At 37.8% G+C, this 12,294-nt stretch overlaps 1 protein-coding gene across 4 annotated transcripts in view; it reads left to right on the forward strand.

Annotated features, from left to right (window-relative positions):
• Positions 1-12,294, forward strand: part of ESYT2 (extended synaptotagmin 2) — an 80,526-nt gene that overhangs the window by 41,245 nt on the left and 26,987 nt on the right. For all 4 annotated transcript variants that reach the window (XM_027450445.3, XM_027450446.3, XM_027450447.3 and 1 more), the window contains exon 7: positions 8,661-8,716. In XM_027450445.3, the coding sequence (XP_027306246.1) occupies positions 8,661-8,716 (56 nt within the window). The remainder of the gene's footprint in view (positions 1-8,660; positions 8,717-12,294) is intronic.

Genomic DNA, 12,294 nt, shown 5'->3' on the forward strand with positions numbered 1-12,294 from the left:
GCTAATGCAGAAAAATTTTACTGTATTCCTGCATTAATTATTAACAAATAATAGAAGAGGGCATGTTACTTTCCTTCTTATAATAAATTTCTGAGAAAAAATACAACTTAGCACTGGAGTTGTATCACTGGCGGGGCTGAAATTTGCTCTGTGGAAACCTTCCACTTCCATAATGTGACTAGCAGGAAGCTTTCCATCAGCATTTTAAAATACTTCGTGGCTTTTCTTCTGAGAATTAGTAGAGCTTTTGGCAGCCAGTAAAGCCACAACTCTGGCAGTGTTTAGAGGCTGCCTTTTGTATGTGATGAGCTATTGCAGTGGCACTGTATATTATGTATTCCACTGTATTCTGTATTCTAGTACATTTGTTTCAATTTGTAAAGGCTGTTGATCTTCACTTTATTTTAGGAGGATTGTCCTATTACCATTGGTTTAAACATCTATGAATATCAGAACTATTCTTGTCTATTACTTACCCTGTCTGTTACCCTGGTACTTGTTCTCTGTTGCACACAACACATTTAGGGATTTATCAAACTTGTTAATGTAGTAGCAGATTGATGTAGAGCTTTATGTGGTTACTGTGACATCTGCAAGGTTTTTTTGTTTGTTTGTTTGTTTTAACAGAATGTAGATAACACCTGTTTATTCATTTGCGTTGTTTTGCTTCATCCACACTTAGGTATGCACCTTGCACATTAGATGCTCTTGAACTCCTTCACAGTCTCCTGAAATAGCAAAAGTAGCAAATTCCTTTGTTGTTTTTCTGGTTCTTTTTACTGTCACTTTTCCAGATGATTAATAAGCATTATGTGTAACCAATTCATCCCATCTCTCACATGTAGAGAATATCTGGGAACTTTCCATTTCTGTTTTCTAAAGCTGTCTCTGGAGTAGGCTTTAGAAGCTTTCCACTTTTCGTGGTGCTTCTGCCCCTGTGTTGTCTAGGTGAATTCCCAAACCAGCGGGTTTGAGGACTCCTCACCCCCACACCAGGCATGCTTTAAAGCCTCAAATACTGCAGATAGATGTCAGGAAGGAAAACAAAGGAAATTTCAGTAAGTATTTAGAACGCAGCTTATGATGGATTTTCTACTCTTATTATATGGTATATGGCATGGTTATGCATGATGTCCAATCTTGCTTGAATGTTTGATTAATAAACTCTAAAGTTATATAACCAATTGATCACACCTTAAGTCAGCCAGGGTTTTAAGGTACCCCAAAAACAGTTTTAACCCTTGAGTTTTCTTAAAACACAAAATAGGTGGGGTACTTTTCAAACAGATCCCAGCTTTAATATTGAGTCAGTCAAATAGTAAAGTTTAAAAACTTGCTAGGAGTGTTTTTCCATTTGGGGTCCTTGTCACCTTGCACGAAGGGAGGAGAAGCTGTCAGATCACTGCCCTGGCCGTGTAGCATCCTGCCTCTACAGGCCTTCCACTGCTCCTTGTGTGAGTCCATCGAGCAGGGAGATGTCATTTCTGACTACTGACTTAGTGCTGCCTTGATTGGACATCCAGGGACCTTTCTTTCCTTTGTCTCATCTACCCTCCTGGGCAGATGCACTGTAAGGTCATCACATAAATAGGCCTTTGTGTGTGGTACGAAAATTTGGTTGGACCAAGTGTTTAAACATAGACATTTTTTGTTAAGGAAATACCGATTGCAATAACAAAGTCACCTAACCCTGTGAGTACAAGTACATCTAATCAGTTTGTTGGACATCTGTTGGACAATCACTGGCTCCCCACATAAGGATTTTATGTTCCTTTTTCTTTCCTCCAGCTTGTGTAATAAAACATTTACAGGAAAAAGAAGGATTTGTGTCTTGGTACGAGTGTACTTTCAGGTGTATTGCATTAGTCCTCCGTATAGCGTAGATAAGACACAGATTTCTTGGTTTTCATGGAAGAAACATTTTTTCCCCACTGCTGTGAGCTGAGGAAGAATTGAAAGAAGTTTGAGTAACATGATAAATGTACTAATTAATTGGGAACCTGAACAGCTGTCTGAAATCCTGCCCTAGGCTGGTTTGCTGTCTGGTAGCAGTCTGTCTGTTTGCAACGCATCTCACCTCTCTGTCGCAGTGAGTTATGGAAAGACACCACGCTGTTTCTGGCTCCTGGCAGAGTTTCACCCGGTGACAAATTCTGCATGCAGTCTTTCCAGTGCCCTGCTCGTTCTGCTGCAGCGAACCAGCTGGCATCCCTTGAATCTAGCTAAACCAAGAGAATTATGCATTGCTTAAAGTACTGACAGAGAAGGAAATGATATTGCTCAGCTATTTTGGATGCTTAGAGGCCAGACGTTTTTCTGATTGTTTAAGTATGGATTTTTCTGTATGCAGTACTTCATAAAACAATTGATTAACTGGCAGTCTTCCTTGTTCCCTTTTCCTCTGTAGGGCACTTCAGGTTAGCGATGATCCTTTAGCTTGCTATTAAAACCACAAGTTTTAGGGGTTCTTCTTCCTCTCCCACAAGTTATGGGATGTAGAATGAAAAGCCTTGTTACTTGGCTGTGACTGGCAGGCCTTCATCGTGCATACCAAGCAGTGCTGTAAATTTGACTACTTTTTTCTTTCTTCATTGGGTGTTTCTGTTGTCAGTGTTCATCCATGTAGTACTGCAGATAAAAGCTTCTCTGCCCGAATTTGGTGTTGCTTTTTGGAAAACTCTTCTTTTTGTGCATTACAAAATGTGTATCTTATACTGGAGAGTGATTGTGTTTGGAAGGCAAAAGTGTAAACCAAGGTTTTAAGAGGAATTAACATGAAGGAAAAACAAACAAAGTGCATCTGTCACTAACAGCTGTAGATTAAGATCAGAGAGCAGCTTGTTTTACTACAGTGATGTCAGGTGTATTTCCAATTACTGCTGGTCTCTTCAGGTAGAACTGGAAAGGACGCACAGTACCGGGAAACGTAGCAAGTCTTGTCCAGAAGAGGAGTGTATCTTCAAAGCCCAAATAGTTAAAGCTTGATTTATGCCAGGAGTTCGAAGGCTTATATCCCTTCCAAAACATTTCATGGCTTAAGATTTATTTGCAAAGCTCTTCTATTAATCCTATAAAGTGCTTAACCTTAGTAATGTTTTTGACTTTCCTAGCTCCAGCTTTGAATGGAAAAGGAATTGTCTTCAACAGTTCGGAAATTGACCTGATTTTTGCTTTTTGTAATTGTTCCTGTACAATGAAAGGATGATTAGAAGTTTCTGATTAATACTTACTGCTTTTCTTCTCTAACTGCCCACTATTATTAGCAAACGTTTTTCAGTTTCTTTGAATGTGTAAATTTCACATGCTTCGTGGCTTAATGGAGGCTAAGAACCAATGACATTGAACTGGTTGCAGTGCTTTTGAGAAGAGGCGTGTAATAATCAAACTATTGATAATGAGGTTGTACCATAGGAATGATTGTGTTTTATATGCTATGATGAAACCCTACAGAATGCTTTTTAGTCAAACTAATTGAAAATCTTTCCATTCTCAATGATATCTCTTAGGTTCTTTACTTTGTTCTGAGCAGTGGCTGTTAATACAGAGAGCACTATTATAAATGTTTCAGCCTAATGTAGGAGATTTTTCTCAATGCTGAATTTCAGCATGCATTATGTTGCTCAATTCAGTTAAGCCTCTTTAGGTGACAGTGAGGGACTTTGCCTTGTTAACTGCTGTATGCAAATGCCAAATGAAACATGAAAAAAATCAAAAGGAAATGCAAAGAATTTCTATTTATTCTGAAAATATCAGTAAGTAAAGCTGTTAAATACAGGTATGTGTGATGCAGGTATGCTTTAGAATAAAGGACTACTTTATGGAGTATATTTTCCTTCTACTTTGCTTATGAATAATGAAGAAAAGAAAAGGAATGAATCTTGCAACAAAATGGATTCCTTGTCTTAAAACAGTATAACATCACTTCTTCCAGAGTCTTGCTACACTGCATAAATTTTCTAAGTGAGACATAATGTAATGTTAAATAATTAAGGAGTAGCCATCTAACACTAATTGCTTATACCATGGAGATGAGCAAATAGATGATAACAGATTACCCTGTGTTTATAAAAGTTGGGATTTTAGAGGTATTCCAACCTATAAGTAATGACACTTGTAATTACAATTTCTAGTGTCCAAAAATTAATTATTTTATCACAGAACTTGTTTTTGGAAAGCTACCCTTTACCATCTGCTCATGCAATTTGGTCAGTAGAGTTTGTATTACATTCAGACAATATCTTTCCTCATAATGTTATTTCATTTACCTCTACTGTTGGTGTGCATCTGGAAGCATGAACTTGGAAGTTCAGGTTTATATTAGATAATATCTGATATTATGTTTCTGCTTTGTCCTGCAAGGTAATTACCATACAGAGAAGCAAGTAAATAAGTGAGAGGATGTCTTTGGAGCATACTAGTTATAAAGACAAAAATAACTTAATTATGAAATGTAATTACCACCAGGCAAATAAAAGTTTTCAGATTCAATTTCTCCAACTGTGTATTTCTCTAGTGATGTAACAGCTAAAAAATAAGTGATACTGGCAAATAATGCATATTTTTTTAATTTTACTTTTTAGTACAATATATTTTTGATGAAACTTGCAAAATGTGGCTTTAGAAATTTCTTAAAAATGGACCTAAGCTTTTATAGTAGCACTGATTCTGTAGTATCTTATTGGAAAGCTCCTGCTATTTCTAAAGGTAAAGGAAGAATGTTATTCATAGTTAAGAGGTGTCTAAAACTTTACATTTCTGTACTGCTTCTATTTTGCTGTGGACACTTTGGGAAAGTGTTATTGGGGTTTGAGGCAGAACAATAAAACTGTGGTTTTTTTGGTTGTTGTTTTTTGTTTTTTGTTTTTTTTGTAATTGCTGTCTCACTTTCATAATTTTTATATCTGTTGAGATACTGAACATAGCTCCTGGGCAAAAATCACTATAGGAAATGGATGGGTAAAGAAAATACTTCATAATTGGGAAGGGAAAAAGGGAGGACAGAAAGGCCCATTTTGCTTCTCTTACCCTATAATTAAATACATACATCTGGCTGAAATTTCTTGTTTACTGCATTTCAACCCACACAATATAAAATTATGTGAAGAAACAAAATGAATTGAATAGAACTTAATAATGAAATTTTGCTGTCATTTTGAGAGCTGTTCCCTTCTGTCTGATTATGTAATGACAGAATGAAAAATGGATTTGACATTCATTCTTTTGCAGTCTGGGAAACTTCAAGGGTTTAGAAAAATTGCATTTAATGGAAGCAAATAGATAAATTGCAATGATCTGGATAACCTTGTAGTTATTTAGTCCTAAGTGCCTCAGTTTCTAAATGTTAAACTAAGTCAGGTTTTAGTTGATGGAGGTGGAGTGAAAGCTGCTTTGGATCATTCTCCAGAGATTAAGGTAGATGTCTGTATTAGAGAAGACGTTCTTGCATCTCTGTGTAGTCAGAAGAGAGACAGAGTGTTAATATGGTAAAAGGAGGTTAAAACAAATTTGAAGGCATTTTCTGAATGGCTACCAGTAGAGCAAGTGCTAAATATTAAGCATATATTGGAACCTGTGGGTTTATTCACCCTTCTCAACAGCATAGTTTGGAAGGCACTAATCTTATAGCCTGGGTGTTACCAGATGCAATTTTTTCTCTTGTAGTAGGTTTGTGGAATCACAGAATGTCTGGAGGTCACCCTCTCCAATCTCCCTGCTTGAGCAAAGCCACCTCGAGGTAGTTGCCCAGGGCCATGTCCAGGTGGGTTTTGAAGCTCCCAAGGATGGAGACTTGACAACCTCTCTGGGCAACACTGCCAGTGCTCTTGTCAGCTAGTAAAAAAGTGCTTCCTGATGCTTAGAGGGAACCTCTTGTGTTCCAGTTTCTGCCCATTGCCTCTTGTCCTGTCACTGGGCACTGCTGGAAAAAGCCTGGCTCTGTCCTCTCTGCACGCTTCAGGCATTGATATTGATAAGGTCCCCTCTAAGCCTCCTCTAAGCTCAACAGTCCCAGCTATCTCAGCTTTTCCAAATCCCTTTTCAAGTCCCTTAATCATCTTCTTGGTCCCCTGTTGGACTCTTTCCAGCATGTTCATAGAATCCTAGAATGGTTTGGGTTGGAAGGGACCTTAAAGGACATCTAATTCCAACCACCTGGCCATGGGCAGGGACACCTCCCACTAGACCAGTTTGCTCAAAACCCCATCCAGCCTGGCCTTGAACACCTCCAGGAATGGGGCATCCACAGCTTCTCTGAGCAAACTGTGCCAGTGCCTCACCACCCTCTGAGTGAAGAATTTCCTCCTAATACCTAATCTAAATCTACTCTTCTTTAGCTTAAAACTGTTACTCCGTGTCCTATCAGTACACCCCCTGACAAAGACTCCCTCCCCAACTTTCTTGTAGGCCTGTAGGCCACCTTTAGGTATTGGAAGGCCACTGTAGGGTCTCCCTGGAGCCTTCTACAGGCTGAACAACCCCAGCTCCCTCAGCCTGACTTAGCAGGAGAGGGGCTCCAGCCCCTTGATAATCGTTGTGGCTGTCCTCTGGACTCAACCCACCAGATCCATGTCATTCATGTGCTGTGGGCGCCAGAGCTGAATGCAGCACTCCCAGTGGGGTCTCACGAGAGCAGAGCAGAGGGGGACAATCCCCTCCCTCACCCTGCTGTCCACACTGCTTTTGATACAGCCCAGGACACAGTTGGCTGTTGGGTCTGCAAGTGGACATTGCCAGCTCATGTTGAGCTTCTTATCCACCAACACCCCTAGGACTTTCTCCTCAGGGCTGCTCTCAATCCATTCCCCACCCAGCCTGTATTTCTGTTTGGGATTACCCCAGCCCAGGTGCAGGACCTTGCACTTGGCCTTGTTGAACCTCATGAGGTTCTCACAGGCCTTTCTCAAGCTAGTCCAGTTCCTTCTGCAAAATGTCTCTCATGTACTGGGGAACCCAGAACTGGGCACAGTGCTTGGGGTGTGGTGTGACTGAATAGAAGGGAGGGATCACCACCATGACCTGCTGGCAATATGGCATCTAATGTGGCCCAGGATACCATTACCCTTCATTGCAGCAATGGCACATCGCTGGCTCATGTAGGTTCTTGCAGTACATCCCATGATATAGCTTGTCTTTTACTGTGGAATATTCAGGCATTAAATCTTAATACTTTTCCATTAAAGAGAGGATAATGATTATGAGCAAATGTATTTTTTTTTTCTCCCAAATTATCTGTTACAGGTAGGCTAAGTGCTTCATAGATAACATTGTTGAAATATTTGGCCACTATTACAAAAGTACATTAAGTAACAGTGCACCTTATGTAAGTAAGCGTATTATGTGTTATCTTTAGTCTAAGTATTCATAAACTATTAATAGATCCTTTATGAAGAATGGTATGTGCTGGTTTTTAAGTAGAAAAAGAATGTGAGGAGATTCTTTTTGCTAGTTTATAGAAAGATGAAACATAATTTCTTGCAGAAATCTGTTTTGTTTCAGCATTTAACTGGACCACCATGATTACTTTCTCAACTGAGGAATATCAAAATACTTTTATTTTTTTTTTCATGCAACCTTTCATTGTTCTTCTGGTTTACTTGGATTTGGAAGCATGGTGTTCGTTAAATGGGTTTGGCTTTGTTGCATATATTCAATTAAATTTTATGCAATTAATATAAAGCTTTTAGTGAAAAAGAAAAGAAGCAAGCTTGGTTCTATTAGTTTTCTTATCTAGAATGAGAAGATTATAGGACTGAAAAGGATATTAGAATTTAGTTGTTAATGCCAACAGCACTGAAACAGAGTAAGTACCTTTACAGCGTTTTTATGTCTAACATTTAGATAAAGATCTTCACTGAAGGAAGTGTATATGATGTAGCAATGAATTATGCCTAGTAATTATTTTTGAGGACTTTTCTCACTTCAATATCTAATCATTTTGATACTTTTCTATACTGCGCTAATGGTAGAATGGATTTGTCTTTTTGTCATTGATAACAGCCTCCTTTGTGATTGCAAACTATTGTCAGGTCCTCGTTTGGCCTTCTTAATCACAGTCCTTCATTCTTTCTGTTGCTCATGTCTTCTAGATCTCTTTATGCTTCTTTTGATGCAGCCCAGGATATGGTTGGCTTTCTGGGCTGCAGGCACGCGCTGCTGGCTCGTATTCAGTTTTTTGACAACCAGTACCCCAAATCCTTCTTCACAGGGCTGTTCTCAATCCACATACCACCTAGGCTGTATTCATGTTAGTAACTGCTCATCTATACCAGATCTGTGGTGAATACACTCTTGAACAGAATCACATTTCATCATTTGATGTTTGCATAAAGTAGTTAACTACATACTTATGTATGTTGGAGTGTGCATGTGTATATTTATTCATTTACATTGAAGAACAAGGATGGATTAGAGGATGGTGGGTTGTCTTCCTTATCCTATTTTAAAAACTATTACAAATTATTTGGAGTGGAAGAGGTTTTAGGTTGCTGTTTAAAAAATTCCTGGAAACTGGTTATTAGCCTTCCACTGATCAGAATCTTTAGTCATCAGATTCATTTCCTCAGTGTTGTGAATTCGTGAATTCTAAGTTGCTTTTCTGTTTCTTTTTCTTTTTCTTTTCCTTTTTTTTTTTTTATTTTTTATTTTTCCTCTGTAATTCACAGCTTTTAGAAATTAACTGGACTGGACTGACCAATCTTCTGGATGTTCCAGGGCTGAAGTGAGTATATGTAAAGCAGTATTTGATACTTCATTCCCCCCATCCCCAACCCCCATAAAGCCATAATAAAACCAAGCTAAATCATTTTAGGTTGAATGTCTCGGATCAGTTATCTTTTAATTTAGAAATAAGCAAGATTGTTCAATATGGAAAAGGTAATGATTATGTGTGTAAGTAAATGTATGTCAAAAGTATATCTAGCAGATCTTCCTAAAAATATTTTGAAAAGATAGTTTTTAATCTGCTTTTTTTAGTGTTCTCAGCCTTTGCAGATTTCCAGATTCTTGTGAATATCCTATGTGCCATCTCCTAGGACAGCAGAAAGATAAAGAGCCTTATTTTTCAGGCTGGAGTGTTCATAATATCTTGGCTTATGACTTTGTATGCCAATAAATCTCTAGTTGCTTGTGTAAAGATAGTAAGAAATACCTTAAGAGTGTGATAAAGTTAAATAAACTTTCTAATTTTTTTGTGTGCTTAAAGATTTCAATTTATTATGTGAGGATCAAATGGAGTAGCAGAAACATTGACCATATATAGTTAGGGAAAATGCTTGGCTTATTCAGAGCTTTTCAAAATACTAAATGGTAAAACCACAAATGAAATAGCAGAAGTACAGGGGAAAACATTCTTTTTAAATTATTTTTTAGCATTGCAGTGCTGAAAAGATTAGATCCATGAGTATCTAAATAATTGTCAAAGTTGTAATAGTTACTCGAGGGCTTTTTAATATTGAGGCAGTGGCTAAGGGGATAATAAATGGATCTGATACACACTTGGGTTTTGCGACTAGCCCTTTTATTCGATCCCAGACTCTCAAGAGTTAGTAGATTCCAGATTTATTTTGATCGTCTCAAACCAAGAGATGGAATTTAGGTATTAAATTAATCTTGCAGTGCTCAGTTGCATGACTGAAGTGGTTCCTGCTTTGCTGAGACATGGGAGGCCGTTGCATGGAATCCCAGTTGAGCAGCTTGAAATTAGAACTTATATGAAGTAGGTTAATGGCTGCAAGAATCGCTTATGTTTCAAGCCTGCTTAACACTGTCTCTGAGGAAAGAGGTTTTCTTGACGAGTGAGAAAATGGCTTCCAAAATACAGCTCCTGAGTAATAATTTGCTCTTTTGAGGTAACAGTAATAAATTTACATTTAGTACTTAAGCTTACAAGGCTCTTGAGATTCATACCATGCCTGACAGGAAACACCAAAACCTCAAATGTAAACAAAGTCTCATTAAGTGTCTCAAGTTTACGGTTTCCACAGCAACTAAGCTTGGCCACATATGTGTATAATAGGGCCGTCTAGATGTGGTATGGTTCCTATAGTAACCGTAACTGGGGTGACTCATGCTCTGCCTTGCCACTAGATTTCTTCAGTGCTGTATTTGTTTTTCTTATCTGTATGGATAGGCTATATATTTGGGTATGACAACTTGACATACTGTTGTTATAAACACTGATGAACACGAGATGGCTGCTGCCACAGGTACCTTTCACGGCCTGTGGCTGCTGGCTACACATTACTTACTTGTACTTTGTAAATGTCTCCTACTAAATGAATTTGATGCAGTTGCTGCTGGAAGCTTGGTAACAACTTCCATTGTTCTTTCTATACAACTCCATGAGGAAAAGGACAAGAATATAATTCATATTCTGTTGTTAGTATAGCTCACAAGAGGAGTCAAATTCAAGTCTCTGTACGAGGAGGATCCAGGTTGTGTAAATACTCAAGTCACATCAGGAGGGGATGTGGAGGACAGGAAGATGAATTCTATTATGGCTGGTTGAGATATACTAAAAGTGCTCTGTGCAGTCAGATCTGTGCCATTTCTGCACTATGAGTAGAAGACAATACAGTAAGAAAATACACAGCTGCCTTTTCTGCCCCTAAAAATTAGAGAGCTCTAACTAGAGAGTAGTATAACTGAGTAGGTAACTGCTTGTTATTCTTCTGCAGTGAAGTTGAGTTTTTGAAGACACTGTAATAAACTGCCTCAAGCATTTTACTTTTCTATCTTTTTCATGAACTGAAAAAATAATTGTACTGGATATCAACAAGTGAAACAGCTTAAGACTACGTAATTAACCAAGAACTTTTACATCAACATAAAGATTTAAATAGATACCACTGTCACTATTGCTTGACCATTTATTTGCCTATCTTTTCCATAGGTCACGCTTCTTGGTTTAAGTAATAAAATAATGATAATAAAAAAAATATTTTTACCTTGTATTTATAAAGAATAATTTTCAGCTGAGAGTATCCCACTTGGCTAATATTTGGTTAGATAAGTTTTAGACATCTGGAAGGTGTCATGTTGTTGTTTAAAATTCACTTAATTCATAATTTACAAGCTTCAGTGTTCTTTTCCAGGATGTTCCGTGTTTTTAAAGAGTGAGTATCTACTACCTCGTATGAATCCAGTTTCTCTCTGTAAAATTCTGTGGAATTCCTTGAATGCCAGTTCATTTTTCATATTAATTTCTCTGATGTTTTAGCAAAATTCAAGTGTTCGTGTTGGCACAATATGGCTGACCTTCAGAATCCCAGAGTGGGATTTTGGTCCTAGCAGAAATGATTGTGAATCCTCCGAGTGGCTGGATTGTGTTGCTTCAGGCTGTTTTTGTCTTATTTAGGGAGGCCTTCAGTAGCTCCCTTTGAATGTGAATTAATCTCTGATCCTTTTGCTAGACTGGGATAGGTATATTTATGTCAGTAGCTTATTTCATAATGTATGTGATAACTATTTACAAGAACACAATAACTTTTCTTTCAAGGTAGCTTTGGTACCTTTGCCTGCTTGTTGTTCTCTGACCTGGGTCATGTAGAACGATTAATCGAAAACACTGTCTTCGAGCATGCACTTTACTGAATGTAAAGGCAGAGCTTTCTCTTCTTATTGGGTAGGCAAACTAACAAAAGCAGGAACAAAGTTTCTGATGTTTGATAGCTATCTGTTGGAGACTTGTAATCAGATTTGTATTTTGAAAAGTATGCTTGTTGCTGGTGTAGCTATTAGCACCTCAGCTTTTCCTTTTTTCTTTTTTTTTTTGTCTTCTTTCAGTTTTTCAAGACTGTTTGAGATGTTTATCTTAAAGCTTTGATTCAACCCTAACAAAATAATGGGAGCTGTCTTCTCGGCTCATGTCAGAGAATGTTTGGCATTCATAACTTGAAAACAAGACATTCGGCAAAACTGAACTGAGGAAGTTTGAAAAGCACCATGTGTTACAGTGATAACTAAAGGAAGCTATTTATTTTCAAAAATATGATTATCTTGTGGTAGTTGTTTTAAGAAGTACTGAAACTGTAAATCTGTAGGGATTAGCATTCCTGTAGAATAAAAATCTTTGTAAATATGACCGGATAAACTCTGCAAGAAGGGAAAGGGAATGAAGGCTCCTATCTAGGACAAATTTAAACAAATTAAATTTAATAAATTAACTTGAGAAGAAACTTTGCCTATATGTAATGTGTTAGCATAATCCACTGACACTTTCAGAGAATAAACATGTGCCTGGGTAGCCCTGTCTTGATGTAACCTTGAGTTTCCTCTGTTCCTGTTGTATTGGATGCC

This window comes from Anas platyrhynchos, chromosome 2 (genome assembly GCF_047663525.1).
Source record: "Anas platyrhynchos isolate ZD024472 breed Pekin duck chromosome 2, IASCAAS_PekinDuck_T2T, whole genome shotgun sequence".
NCBI classification, from domain to species: domain Eukaryota; kingdom Metazoa; phylum Chordata; class Aves; order Anseriformes; family Anatidae; genus Anas; species Anas platyrhynchos.